The following is a 15,076-nucleotide window of genomic DNA, read 5'->3' on the forward strand; positions in this document are numbered from 1 at the left end:
AAAGTAGAACCAGCACCTCTCTAAAACGAGTAAATATCATTATGACATCGCTATTTTATATATGTGTGTGTGTGTGTGTGTGTGTGTGTGTGTGTGTGTGTGTGTGTGTGTGTTTATCTGAATACTTTCTCACCACTGTCCACACTAAAATGAATCATTTGCCTCACATCTGGCAAAAGCAACAGAAGAAGAGAACCACTAGAGGGCAGCGACACCCCACCGCAGCGTGTAGTCAACCCCAAGAGGAAGAGTAAGCGGTAGTTACAAACCGAAACGGTGAGATGTTTGGGCTCTTTGGGAAAAGTATACCTGTGAAAGTTAGGAGTTATAGTGAAAGCAGAAAGCATGGAGTTGCAGCAAAAGATCTAAAGGAGCTGCTTAAAAAAGCCTGCAAGGCATTACAGGTGAGCCCGTATGTTGTCTTCTGGTTTGTTTCAGACAATTGTGCCGCCCGTTTCTCTTTCTCTTCAGCGAGGAAAAAAGAAAGACAAGTCAATACCGTTGGTAAACAAAAGAAGAGTACAGTTGTTAAATTTAGCAGCCTCAAAAGTGACTAGTTGAAGGCGGAAGATGCAACTTTAGCTATTTTATCAACTGCTATTCGATAAAGGGCCGCCTTGGTCCAGTTTAGGGTCATCTTCACCTTGGACGAGATATGACGAATCTCGAAACTGAGGGATGAAATTATCTTTACATTATGTTCAGAAAACCTGGGTCCTGCTACCATGTTCCTGACATTTCACAGTTCTCCGCATATCCGATAAGATTAAACTTTATTCGTACACAGGAGGAACATTGAGCATTACATTAGCGCAAGAATAGGCCAGAGAGGTAGGCAGGAGTAGTAGACAGAAGAGTAGAAAAGATTTGTATACAAAGAAATCGAAATTGGAAAGCTATAAGTATGTTACCTCAGACCACTTTGGGGTGAGGGGGGGTCCTTTAAGACAACAACCGTGTTATATCGAGTTCGTTCAGTATGTGCTGGAGGCCAGGCAGTCTTCTTGTCTACTCTCTTCTACATGAATACGAGATAACTGTATCCATTTAATCAGGCTGTGTCACAGGCAACGTTTAATCATTGAAAACAAAAACAAAAAAACAAGATATGCAGATCAGCACTGTATTCTGTCATCGCTATCTCCAGACTGTCTGCGGATTCTGTGAAAATAGTAAAACATCTTTCATGGGAATATAGCTGACAGATGTCCGTGTGCTTCCCCACTTGTGTTACTCTTCTTTTGTCCATAACAGGTATCTTAGTATTCACAGTGGTCGTGATGCAAGACAGTGATGAAAGACATGTACAACACTGTATGTGTAACTTGAAAAATGCACTTAAAAACATTTCGATATATAATTATTTGGACAGTGACACAATTTTCATAATTTTGCCTCTGAACTCCACGATGTACTTGAAACGAAGCCATCGAGATGTGATTGAAGTGTAGACTTTCAGCTTTCAATTTAATGGGTTTAACAAAAATATTGCATTAACCATTTAGGAATTACAGCCATTATTGTACATAGTCCCTCATTTTCAGGGGGTCAAAAGTAATTGGACAATTGACTGACAGTCAGTTTCATGTCAAATGAAGCAGATAAAAGGTCTGGAGTTGATTCCAAGTGTTGAATTTGCATTTGGTAGCTGTTCATGGGAACTCTCACTATGCTCAATAAGAGGTGTCAATGAAAATGAAGGAGGCCATCATTGGGCTGAAAAGGAGTGGCCAAATCAACAATCTGGTACATTCTGAAAAAGAAGGAATGCTCTGGTGAGCTCAGCAACACCAAAAGGCCTGGAGGACCATGGAAGACAACTAAAGCTGATGATGGCCGAATTTTTCCCTTGGTGAAGACAAACCCTTCACAGCATCTAACCAGGTCAAGAACACTCTCCAGGAGGTAGGCGTATCATTGTCAAAGTCTACAATCAAGAGACGCCTTCATAAATGTAAATACAGAGGGGTTACCTCAAGGTGCAAGCCACTGGTAACACTCAAGGACAGAAAGGCTGATTAGACTTTTCCAGAAACATCTAAAAATCCTGACCAGCTCTGGAACAAGATGAAACCAAGATAAACTTGTACCAGAATGATGGGAAGAGAAGAGTATGGACCAAATCATCTGTCAAACATGGTGGAGGCAGTGTTATGGCACGGACATGAATGGCTGCCAACGGAACTGGGTCACTGGTGTTTATTGATGATGTGACTGCTGATAGAAGCATCAGGATGAATTCTGAATTCTGTTATACTATCTGCTCAGATTCATCCAAATGCTGCAAAACTGATAGGACGGTGCCTCAGAGCAAGATGGATAATGACCCAAAACACACTGCGAAAGCAAAACAAGAGCTCCTCAAGGCAAAGAAATGGAATATTCTTCAATTGCCAAGTCAGTCACTTGACCTCAACCCAACTGAGCATGTTTTTCACTTACTGAAGACAAAACTGAAGGTAGAAAGACCCACAAATAAGCAGCAACTGAAGGCGGCTGCACAAAAGGCCTAAAGCATTTCAAGGTAGGAAACTCAGCATTTGGTGATGTCCATGGGTTCCAGATTTCAGGCAGTCATTGACTGCAAAGGATTTTCATCCAAGTATTAAAAATAGTCCTGATATTTATAGTTATGTTGGTTTGTCCAATTACTTTTGAGCCTCTGAAAATGAAGGACTATGTATAAAAATGGCTGTAATTCCTAAACGGTCAATGCAGTATTTTTGTTAAACCCTGTGACTTAAAGTTGAAAGTCTACACTTCAGTCACATCTCGAGGGCTTCATTTCAAATCCATTGTGGTGTAAAGAGGCAGAATTGTGGAAATTGTGTTAATATCAAAATACTTTTGGACCTAATTGTAAATACATTTCACAGAAATTGTCCAAGAATCAACCCACTTGATAGAAAGAGGAAAAAAAGATAGAAATGATCTTCATTTGGGCATACATTTCACTTGATTTTATTATTATTCTTGTTTTATTATTATGTTTTCCATGTCTCCAGGTGCCACATTCCGGTGCACATGTTTGCTTGTATTCTGATGGGACAAAAGTGACGGAGGAATTCTTCCTGACTCTACCTGACCACACTGAACTTGTTCTTCTTTCCAGAGAGCAGACATGGAGTGGGGGTAGGGGAAACAACGCTCAGACACACAAAAGAAAAAAAAAAAACACGACAAACGCTTCAACTCTGAACTTGTGTTCTCCTGACCAGACAAACTGAGTTTAGAGCTAGTGTTGCTGCCTAAACCTTATAACCCCCGTGCTCCTACTTTCAGTGGTGTGCGACATCGGCCAGTTACTGAAGACAGACCAGCACGCCGATGGCCTCATTGAAGCAGCAAAGGGGCTCCTGTCTGGTGAGCGGTCTCCCAAGAGACGTAAAATCCTGACTGACCTGCTGCAGAGCTTGGAGGACAGATCTGAGCTGGAGAGCAGAGAGGAGGATGAGGAGTGGTTCAGAGGTACAGAGTCATCGCTTCTAGGTTGATGGGGTGGTACAGAAACGTGTTGCTGCCACGATGACAGAACAATACTTTTCTCATAGTAACAAGAAAATTTCCTTTTTTTTTTAAGGAGATCCATTTCAAGTTAGAGCGAGGTATTTTTCATGTTGCTATCATTCTTTTTTTTTTTTTTTTCATTTCACTGCATGCCAAATTATTCAGCTTTAACTGCAGATTCTGAGCCAATGACAATGCCTTTTTCGAGGCATTACCTCTTCCTGCACTGAAACCTGATATCTCAAAGTCCCTGCATATAACATTATTTCAAAAGCCTGCCCGCATTGAATAGATTTCTGGGGCTGAGTAACTGACGACTGAAGAGGTGTGAACTGGACGCAGAAAGTATCACGTGCAGGTCACAAAACCGTCAGTGTGTTGGTAACATTAATCCTAAAATAATTTCTAATGTAGATATGGCCTGAAATTAATTTTCTAATTAGTACAGTATGGAGGCAGGCATTGCAACTAATGAAGCAATGGAAAAATGTAAAGTAGAAATGTGAGTGTGTCCTGTATAAATGTTCCACTAAAGAGGAAACTGTGACACTAAATCCATCTGTAGCTGAGCTTGTTGGTAAGCGCGGTTTCGTTTCAGGTGTCGATGCTCGATTCAAGACGAAGTCTGGCTACATGAAGTTCAACTGCGAAAGCAGGATACGAGGTTACATGAAGGAGGTACTTCTACAAACTCCGAAGCCAACTGACACTCAGCTCCTTGGGCCCATTAATCAATCCTCCTCAATCAGGCGTCTGGCATGATATCTAACAGCGTGTTTGTTTTGTTTTTTTGTCCCTGTTCTCAGGTGGATGATGCCACCAAAACCATTCAGAAAGCTAAAGTCAGGGCAGAGTTCTTGAAAACATCCAAGTGCCTGGCAGAAATGCTGAAGACTGCCAGGTACAACGGCTGTTACTTTGACAGGACTGAGAAGGAGCCAGATCGCCTCTGCACCAAGGAAGGATGGTTCACCTGCCAGGTATTACACGAATAAAAACACATTTACCAGAGCTGAATGAATGTACTATAGACAACAGTGTCGGCATTGGTCTGACTTAAACAACATGTGACCAAACTGACAAACCATTTTTGAAAGAACGGGACCAGCTTCATACGCATCTACACCCCTTCCTCTCTGTTGCCTCCTCAGGGGTCATTTGACCAGGACGTGTGCCAGTCTCTCCACTCCATCAACCCCTACGGCAGCCGAGAGAGCAGGATCATCTTCAGCACGTGGAATCTGGACCACAGGTTGGAGGCTTTAGCTGAATCCACAAACATTTCACTGCCACCACGGGGAAGCCAAGCCTAGCTCCATGCTGGCGACGGCTGCCATATTTAAGATCATTCAGGATTTCAGGCTTTTTGGCCTCATTTCTACCTGTTATTAACATGCGATCTGTGCCAGCTTAATCACATTTTCTTCTGTAAGAAATTTGAACTGCAAACTTCCACAAATTAATGGGCAGTTGGGCATACAACTACAATCAATTACGATTCAAGCGCATTATGCTTTAGGTGTTATTTTGCAAACTCAAGGCTGTTTTTCTTCCATTTCATTTGACATATTACGATAAGTATTTCAATGTGAACTTTATAGTCTGCAAAATGACTTTATGTCTAAACTAATCACTATTCTAATGATTATTAAACCAGCCTTGATAATTAATGTCTCTGGGACAGAGTCGTTGCTTCCTAATGTTAAGTAACCCTGTTTGTGAACAAACTTAACATTCTTCATCCTGTGTCCAGGATAGAGAAGAAGAGGACGATCATTCCCACTCTGCTGGAGGTTCTACAAAATCACAGGACCACCGACGTCAACCTGACCTACTTCTACCGCCTGCTGTTCACCAGGGAAAACCTGAAGCTGGTACACATCGTGTGCCACAAGAAAGGAGCTCACAACTTGCTTTGTGACACCAAGAAAATTTTTAGAAAAGCCAGTAACACAGACAAGGGAAATCCGAAGAACAAAGGGAAGAAGAGGCGCTTGATGTGAAGATTTTTTTACTCTTTTATGAAAAAGTTGTTTGTAATTCATTTTTATGAGCTGTGACAACATAATGTATTACACTGAAAAACTCTGAATTATTATCTCAGAGGTCCACTATAACAAGATCACATGGACGACAAGATGATTTTACCTTTTTTTTTTTTTTTTAAAACCTCATTTGATATTTTTAAAACCTTTTTATGACATTCTGCTTACTGAGCCAGTGTGCCCTGCAGAGCTTCAATACCGACTGCCAGTGATTAGTTAGACAGGAGTAATTAAACTTACTTGAAACCATGAAAAACATTTATTTGTTCTTTGTGTTGGTACGCTGATGTAAAATGCATGAATTGATTACGACTGCTTACTATACAAATAGTCAGAAAGTTGCATAGAAGATTATGAAAAGCATTTTACATAAATAAGGCAGTAAAAATATATAAAACTTTTACGTGGATGGTCAGAACAATCAGCTACATACAAAATCTGATAACAGACAACCCTAGTGCACTTACTGTGAACCTCTAATTTAGATTACATTTTCAAAGCCAGGTTTAAGTTATCCTCAGTTTATTTGCACACTGACAACATGTGTCAGAAACCTTAACATTTTTGGTTCCTGTTCCTTTGTTGTTTTTTTTGGTAGTAGTAGTTTTTCATATGTAATTTCGTCATGTTTGTAAAAATAAGAACTCAACATGTCAGGGAAAAGGATTTAGCTGCATTGATATGTATATACACAAACAGATGTATTTCGTGTTAAGAAGCTGCCAAAAAACTGAGCACACAAAGATGCATTGAGGAGGATTATTAGACACTTAGTGAACAATGACATAACATTCATCTTAAACAATGAATTTGTGATATTAAATTAGGTCATTCTGAATTCTGCTCTTTGGCGTGTGATCCCTCCTTGCTGATCACATTTATGCAGTCTGAAACGAGAACATTAAATCTTTTCTGATCAAAATGTGACTTTAGCATTTTACATTTTATACCTTGTAATTCATAGATCTGTGAGGAAAAAATCAAGTGTTTTTTGAAGACTGTTACTTTAATCCAGCACTCAAACTATGAAGCAACATGCTCTGTCAACACACCCTTTCAGGTAAGACCTGCTACGACTGAAGAGGTGGTGGGTGGGGCGAGCATGAATTTAGCAATGAATGCTTTAACAAACACTAATGTATTTGTTCCTCACAGATGCCTATATTAATCCCACTACTGTAGCTGCGTTAAGAAAAATTATCAAAAAAATATAATATTCAGGTTTCATCCCAAATGTGATGGGTAGAAAACAATTTGGCATTTTTCGTGCATGTGGACAGTCCTTGTCAAGCCGGAAGTCGTCAATTTCCAAGTTTACCATCAAGAACTTGCTTTCAAACTGTTAACGGAGTCATAAGTACCAGTGCTCAGCTTGGTGAAGTTGTGTGACACTCAACATTCTGAGTTGTTACCAGTCACTTCAGCCGATGGTGAGACACCCATTCAATGTGACGAGGACTGATTTAATGCTGTGTCTGGAAGGGTCGTTTCATTTGGCTGCTTTTTGTTAAGTGCTGAGAGGTTTTATGTCCTTCCTCGGAGACATCACTTTAAGTCCACCACAGTCATCGGTGCAGTTACTCATCACTAAGTGCCTCCGCTGTCGTCCCGCTGCATACTGATGAAGCCCGCCTCCTCTTCGTCGCTGTCTTCTCGTGCATAGTAATGTCGCCTCCTGTTCTCCCTCTGGACACGGGCAGACGTCGCTGATGATCCTTGAGGAAAGTCCTGTAGTATGTAAAGTCCATTTTGGAGTTATTCAGCAGGTCGTAATTTCCAACCTTAAAACACACACAGTCTATCACATCGAACGTTTAAACTGTCAGATTTAATGCAGTGGGGCTAGCCTGCATGAAGTCTTTTTGATGAATAAAATAAACATGATTTAATTTACAAGTAAAGGTATAAAACAAAAAAACTATATCCATTGATAGCATTAATGCTGTCAACGTAATGTACGCGGATTGAGCATTCTCAGCCGTTCAAATTTTGCCTAAAAACGTATCGCTGGTAGAACATTTACTCGACAACAAATGCGCGTGTTTCTTTAACTATGTTTAGTTTGTCTCTTTTTGACACAGCCACTTCTACACTGTGGCCTTTCCCACTCTTCAGTTGGGAAAGGTTTCCCCTACAATAACCAGTTTCAAGCGACATTATCCATTTCGGTAACAGGTTGTCCCAGTTACTGTGCTAAACTAAAATTACTCGCCTGTACAGCGTCCAAGTTTCCAAAGAACTGCTCTACAGGAAGAATCTGGTTGCTGTCGTCATCTGGGAAGATGTTTTTGTCTGTTTCTTCATAATCCATTTCCTCACCCTCCTGTTTGTCCTGGAAGCCATTCACTCTGCAGCTGCCCAGATCCAGCCCCGCCCGCCGCTCGTTCTCTTTGCCCTCCTGTCCTTCGAGCTCCGGTGACGCTGAGCATCTCCTCCTGCCTGCAGACTGGAGGCATTCACAGCTGATGCGAGTGTGTCTCTCCAGAGGGCCGGCTGCTTTGCTGTAACCACTGACTGCTGAACTGCTCTCTGCTGCTGAGTGTGTCTTTGCGCTTTTTGTACATCTCCTCCTGGTAGCAGACGCCTGTGACGCAAGGTTAAAGACCAGGGTTGGACTAATGATGCTCTTACCATTAATCAATATCCTTCGATCTTATAGGTACTGTATGTACTTTGTGTGTCCAGTACTGTTCTCAAATGCAGTTGTGAAAGTGCAACCGGTTACAATAGTCCAGTTTAGGAGAAAACATCAAACATGGACTTTTTATTAACAGTTATGAGAAAGATATCATTTTACTTATGAGATATTTTCGGTTAGAACCAGCAGCACATAACTGCTGTCTTTACTTGCTCTTTATGAAAGGCTGATCTCTCCTCTACACAGGCTACACAAACCTTTCTGGAGCTTTTGACCTCAGAGCTGCTCTTCCTCTTTCTGGGCTTCAAGTTGTCCGGTTGACCAGGCATCTGCAGAGCAACGTACAGTAAAGTGGTTCGTTTCATTCCTTGTGGTAAAACTCAATTCCAGCGGCCGGTTAATGAAAACACTTGTTTCAATCGGCAGGGAGGCAGCTGTCATAATATCATCAGCTCTTAGGCTTCTGCTAAGCAACTACTGTGTGGACTTTTGGATGTTTTTAGCGAAATATTTTCACTGAGCTTCCCTAGCTTTAGTGATATCACAAACCGAGTAACGTTCCAAAACGCAGCCCTGTCAAGAGTGGATTACTTCAATTTATTGCACTTTTTTTTTTTCTACGTTATCCAGCTTTAAGAGCATCAAGCTGTCTGAAGTATTTTACTGCAGTTTACCAACTCCAGCAAACAGATAAAGGTGGCGTACCTACACATGACACGTCTGTGTGTCTACTTTAAATGGCTGCCTCAGACTATCATTGCCATGCTTTAAAGCATAGGGTTTAAAATCAGCCCTTTGCTTTAAAGCAATGCTCCCACGAAAAAAGAAAATCAGGAGAAGAGATGACAGGACATACTGTATAAATCCTCTTGACTTTATAAAAAGCAGTGGGGAATAGGTGCTGGGTTATGATGAAGCCTCGATTTGCTGTTACATAAAAACAGATGGGACAGTGGCATGCAATCTCTATCAAACAGAAAAAATTCCTACATCAAGGATGGTTCTTAATGATATGGCTGCCGTGTGTGCAAGCCGATCGTTTCGATTCTTTCTGAAGGTAAGCCTGATTTTCAACTTGATGTCCGACGTTGTTTCTAAATATGTCAGAATGTGTCTGAAATTTGGGGATATTATTTGCACCTCTGACACTCATTTTTATGACTGGGTCGAAATCTTGATGGATTTCATTTAGTCCAACACCGATTCAGAAAATCATTCTTTCTAGCGCCTGAAATCCGTGAGGTGTTCTCAGCAGGCAAGATTACACCTGCGACTTATCATGGCCTCCGCTCATCATACCTTTCACCAAACTACACATTTTGAGTGGAGGAATGATGGAGTGAGTGGTTTAACTGTGATGTACTGGGACATTCTGTATTCAGATTACAATGTGTCAAAGAGGATGCAGCAACACTTCACAATTGGCTGTTTGATATACTAACGCCAGTGCATCAATAGTCCGTGCTGTCATGACCCTGTCTGTCACCCAAACAGTCAGCCTCACATTTTCTCCTGCCAGGATCAACCTTTGCCTTGGACAGAAACTTTAAAGGGGCAAACTGAGTCGTTATTAAATGTAATTTTCCATTAGCAATAGTCAGGTGTACGGTTTCTTTTTAACAGGCTCGTTCATTAAACCGTCTGATAGGCAAGTCCTCTGGGGCCTGACTGACAGAGGGACAGGGGGACAGGGGGAAGGAGGGAGAAAAGAGGGGAATAATGAAAGCTACAAACAGCTGGAAGACACTGTTCAAAAATACCCCATTACTTCCAAATGGATGCACGTTACGATCATTTGTCTGTATGTTTATCTGGGTAGATTCGGGTCTGCGTGTGCGCACACTCTTGATACACTGACCTGACTCCCTGAATTTCTCTTCTGTCAACACATTGCACGCTGACACTTGATACACGTTTGAGACCGGCCACGGCTCTCTACAGCCCCCCCGAGCCGGGTGGAATCCCACTAATCCTCCGCTGGCCAAACTCCTCTCAAAATGTTGGCAAATTAACGTCACGTCACTCATCTGCCATCATTCAAACCCTCGGTTAGATTCTGAACTTTAATCCACATTTCAGCCTTTTAGCTGTTACCTAGTTGCGCCGAATCGGAGTTCGTAAACGACCGTAACGTGTCCAGCAATGTAACCGAGCTCCCGACACTTCCAACCCACACGAGACGTCGGCGAATAAGCCGTGACGGTGGAAGATACCACGAACAAGTTAAAAGTCACATGGCTCGAGGGGTTAACTTCAGCTCTCGTCTGTGGTTACCACGACACAAACGTGGACGTTAGGCTGCGGTCTCAGTAGAGCTAGCGACGCGGCGTCCGATAATCAGTCCGCACCTATCAACTAACTACAAGCTAATAAGGCTAGCAGGATAGCTCCGAGCTACCAGAGGCCAATTTGCTGGCCGCCCGTTGGTTGGCTCAGCTGAACACTTACCTTGTGCATCATTTGCCGGCGTAGTGCTTCTAGTTTTCGGCGAGCCCGATATTAAAGTTCCGACTCGGTTGTTCTTTATTAGCTTTAAAAGAAAATCAACTGCCGCGGGCTAGCTATAAACAGTTGTGGTATTTTAACGAGACAGGGCGTCGTCGCGTCTGCTGTTTTTTCCTGGGGCCGCCACAGTGCATTTCCTGCCGGCGAGGTTCACTCAGAGGTCAGGGAGTGTTCCCCGGGACGTCCCCCTGCACCGCGACGCAGCCCTCTGTGCCACCTAACACTTGCCAGGACTGTACCGGTGGGATTTTTTTTCTTAGCCAAACAAACAAACAAACAAACAAACAAACGCCAGTGTGTTTGGAAAGACTAATGGGCTTCAAGTGCAACAAACTGTAATTCCACGGAATGTCCACAAGAGGGTGCGAGAGGGGCGTTTTGTTTTAATGTCACCAAACCCGCTGTCTGAGCGCATGTGAACATGTTTTGGCGACTGTCATATGATCTGTACCGAGGATGCTATTAGCATCCTGTGCTGTAGCGGAACAATAGGACGATTATTAATTTTTTTTTTTTTAAGTATATTTTTTTATTTGAGCATTATTATTGGTTAGTTTACTAACTGGTAATATCCTGGTTTGCCAACCACTTCAAACACCCGAGGAATCTCCCTTTGTTTCTGGCGCCAGTCTTTAGGATATTTAGGAAACTTGCCATGTAGAGTTTTCCTGTCGCTCCACCTGCGGATCAACGCAACAGTGCAACATTTTTCAGCGAGAAAAGTCCGCGCGCCTTTTCCATCGAGAGCGCGAACTCTTTCCGGTGTAATGCAATAAGTACTGGGATGGAATAGTTGAACACATACAGGTTTGGGGCTTTGCCCGTTAACAAATACAGCTCCATATTACTCCCAAACTGAATTCCTTTTCAAGTTGGAAAAGAATATTGGTGCCAGCTGTTTCCTGTGTGAATCCATTTCTGACACACCCGTGCGTCTTTTTTTGTCCTGTGTCCACACTGGTAATGTCTGATCTGCCTTCACATTATTTATGATTTATGATTTTATAATTGAACTTTTTTTTTTTATAAATGCTCATTTTAACAGACAGACCCTTCTTCTCTGTTCTGGATTTAATACTGAATGGAAGATGCTTCCCAGACCGTTAAGGCTCTGAAAACAGTGCTCTTATTTACACGTTTTTGGTGGATGTGTGTTACATTTACTACGCTCCCTTTCTTCTGTACTGTTTGCTCTATGTATTTCGTTTGTCTCTAGTACATGTTTGAATCCCAGGCTAAGTCATTTAGACTATAGTCACATACAATGTGTAATGTTGCATTAAACTGTTCGGATAAACGTTCCTTATTTAATTGCTTTTATTCTTTCTAAATGTTTTTGGTTAAATTAAATTTGATATCTGATTATTAAAAGTCTCCAATCATGCAGCCTAATATTGTTCTAAGTTTGATGGCCGGCTTTATAATGTGGACACTTGATGTGTGTGAGACATGGGAAACCTGCTGATCGTTGAGGGAGGAGATATTTGGGGGGGGGGGGGGGTGTCTGGGTGAGAAAGACGTGGCCTACAGCAGATCTCCAGTCAGTCTGCTTAGAAACAGCCCGGGGACATGCTGCCCGTCTGGCATCGGTCTCCCGCACCGAGAGGCTACGTGCGACTCGACTGAGCGCCGTCATGGGCAACAGGGGCCCCGGGGCCACTCCAGCGTCAGCGCTCTCACGTAGCCGAGGGCGCAACCCCTGGTGTCCAAATGAGAAGGGACAGCGGCGGTGGACTCCCCTCGGACGCACAGTTGCGAAGCATTATGACGCCAAAGGGTCCAGCATCTGAAGGTCTCCGGGCGCCGCACTGAGAGCCATGGATCACTTTTTCCGGAGAAAGCGGGTCGGGCTGCTGAAACCGCTGCTGAGCCTGTCTCTGGTCTTTGCGTCTTTTCTGATGATCCATAAGCTGAAGCTGGCAGAGAAGGACGGACTGGGAGTTAAACATCCGAGGGACGCCGGCTGGTGCGGCTCCGAGTGTTTTTCATTCAGGAAGGGAGTCCTGAAAACTAGTCTGGGGAGCTCGGACTCCCCGGTGCTTCGTAACGATTTGGATGTGCAGCCGGTTTCCAACGGGACTCCGGCTTTCTGGGACGCGCAGGTTCTCAACTGCAGCGAGGACGCCTCGGTTCGGGCCCAGGACTGGTTCCGGCGCCTGGACCCGAGGTTCCACCAGTTTGTCTTGCACAGACACTGCAGGTACTTCCCCATGCTCCTCAACCACCCGGAGAAATGCGCGGACGGAGAGGTGCACCTCCTCATGGTGGTCAAGTCCGTGATCGAGCAGCACGACCGGCGGGAGGCGGTGCGCAAAACCTGGGGCAAGGAGCGCACGATGGACGGGAAGAAAATCAAAACTTTGTTTCTTCTGGGAAGCCCGACGACCGGCAAAGACACCAAAAACCTCCAGAAACTGATCGAGTACGAGGACCTGATTTACGGGGACATCCTGCAGTGGGACTTCATGGACACCTTCTTCAACCTGACCCTGAAAGAGGTCAACTTTCTCAAGTGGTTCGACATCTACTGCTCCGGCGTCCAGTTCATATTCAAGGGGGATGACGATGTTTTTGTGAACACGCGCAACCTGCTGGATCTCATCGGCTTCAAGGTGGAGGAGCGCAAAGAGGCCGAACTGTTTGTGGGGGACACCATCTCCAAGGCGATCCCCATCCGAAACCGGCAGAGCAAATACTACATTCCCAAAGAGCTGTACGACAAGCCATACCCCCCTTATGTCGGCGGCGGGGGGTTTCTGATGTCCTCCCAGCTGGCCAGGAGGCTCTTCGTGGTCTCCGAGGACCTGGGCTTGTACCCCATCGACGATGTGTTTTTGGGGATGTGCCTGCAGAAGCTCCACTTGGCCCCAGAGATGCACGCGGGCTTCAGGACCTTCGGCATCACCAGGCGCAGGGCGAGCCCCATGAACAGCGAGCCCTGCTTCTACAAAGACCTCATAGTGGTGCACAAACTGAGCGCGCAGGAGCTGCTCAGGATGTGGAGCGTGGTGCACAACCAGGAACTGGTTTGCGCGCAAAGGACCTCCATGTGAATGTCGCTTTCTGTAACTTAAGTAACTTAAGCAAATCAATTTACGAAAGCTGAACTCATTTTGTATGTATCGCATCATGTATCGATCATGCATGATGATCTTTACACATTTCACTGAATGTGCAGAGTCGTGTAGTTGAGGGAGGGCAAACAACTACATATACAAATATAAACAAATAAATATACAGTATATGTACACATATGTATGTCAGATTGAAAAGATTGCAAACTCTTGCAGTAAACTGAGCAGGTTGGACTTCCTCTCCACCACTTTATGTCTTGCTACTTTTATTTTCCATTTTGTGAAACCACTACCACACAGCTCCTCAGTGTGCAAGCACTAAAGGGAGGTTTCTCGTTTCCTGATTCTCGGTGCCATTTCAGATATGGAGTCTCATGGTTCCACGTTCTTAACCTGAGATCCAGTTCTCTCTTCTAGAGACGTGGCTGCCACGGTTCTTGTGCCTTTGTGCAGGCTTAAAAGGACTTGACTTTGTTAAGACACGGTTGCTTTTATTGTCATTTTCTGAGTTCAGGATTTCAAAGGGACTGTCAAAGTGAAGTGTATGCACTCACAGGACACAGCATAGATCAAACAAGCTCATTCAAAGTTGTGTGATTATTTTGTAGGGTACTGAAAATGTAAAAATCAAATGATGTGAATTTGTGAAGTTAATGTATTGTTTTTATTTTACCTTTCATTTGTTAAGTGTTAACCCACGTGTTTATGATTTTCAGAGACAGGCCAAAAACCAAAGAAACTTAAAGGCTGTAAAACTGTAGATTTATGTATGATAGTGTAAATAAAACTGGATCTCTTTGTCAACTTTTTAAATACAGAATGAATGTCAAAGCAATTGATTCATATTGGTGTGTCATTAGGAGTGAACAGCTGGAGAACGACATATAACTGGGGTAAAGAGTTGGGATAACATCACTGCTTCAAGATCTGCGGACAAGGCTATAACTTCAATACATGTGTCTTTGTATATTCATGGTATATTATATTGTGTTAGTTTCACTTGCTTTAAAAAATAAAGGGCTGTTAGAGCTGCTAACCACTGGTAACTAAAACTCTTAGGGTTGAAACAGTCTCAGAAACCTTTGTCGTGTGAAATCACATCTGCAGGGCTCAGCTGAATGAAGCTTTATTTAAATAAATACAGATACATTTGCAGAAAAATAGTAATTAATGCCAAAGTTATTCAGAAAATACAGACTACTATACACAAAAACATCAATAAAATGTCCACTGTCGCAATAGACCTCAAAACAGAAGCATATTAAAACCAACGTGCTGGACTGGGAAGTTAGGAACCAAATATACTC

General features: G+C 43.2%; 3 protein-coding genes across 3 annotated transcripts; 2 read left to right on the top strand and 1 right to left on the bottom strand.

Annotated features, from left to right (window-relative positions):
* The first annotated feature begins 195 nt into the window (after positions 1-195).
* dffb (DNA fragmentation factor, beta polypeptide (caspase-activated DNase)) lies at positions 196-5,535 on the top strand. Its single transcript, XM_040152452.1, has 7 exons — positions 196-404; positions 3,006-3,132; positions 3,283-3,468; positions 4,106-4,185; positions 4,314-4,487; positions 4,659-4,759; positions 5,261-5,535. The coding sequence occupies exons 1-7, from the start codon at positions 282-284 to the stop codon at positions 5,508-5,510; spliced, it is 1,041 nt and encodes a 346-aa protein (XP_040008386.1). The 5' UTR covers positions 196-281; the 3' UTR covers positions 5,511-5,535.
* Positions 5,536-5,656: 121 nt separating this feature from the next.
* On the bottom strand, positions 5,657-10,998 carry c18h1orf174 (chromosome 18 C1orf174 homolog). Its single transcript, XM_040152453.1, has 4 exons — positions 10,639-10,998; positions 8,448-8,519; positions 7,765-8,136; positions 5,657-7,280 (listed from the first exon to the last, which is right to left on the bottom strand). Exons 1-4 carry the CDS (start codon positions 10,648-10,650, stop codon positions 7,140-7,142), a joined length of 597 nt encoding a protein of 198 aa, XP_040008387.1. The 5' UTR covers positions 10,651-10,998; the 3' UTR covers positions 5,657-7,139.
* A 1,283-nt stretch (positions 10,999-12,281) lies between these two features.
* b3gnt7l (UDP-GlcNAc:betaGal beta-1,3-N-acetylglucosaminyltransferase 7, like) lies at positions 12,282-14,794 on the top strand. The gene has a single exon (XM_040153691.1). The coding sequence runs from the start codon at positions 12,513-12,515 to the stop codon at positions 13,746-13,748; it is 1,236 nt and encodes a 411-aa protein (XP_040009625.1). The 5' UTR covers positions 12,282-12,512; the 3' UTR covers positions 13,749-14,794.
* The last annotated feature ends 282 nt before the right edge of the window (positions 14,795-15,076 follow it).

This window comes from Xiphias gladius, chromosome 18 (genome assembly GCF_016859285.1).
Source record: "Xiphias gladius isolate SHS-SW01 ecotype Sanya breed wild chromosome 18, ASM1685928v1, whole genome shotgun sequence".
NCBI classification, from domain to species: Eukaryota; Metazoa; Chordata; class Actinopteri; order Istiophoriformes; family Xiphiidae; genus Xiphias; species Xiphias gladius.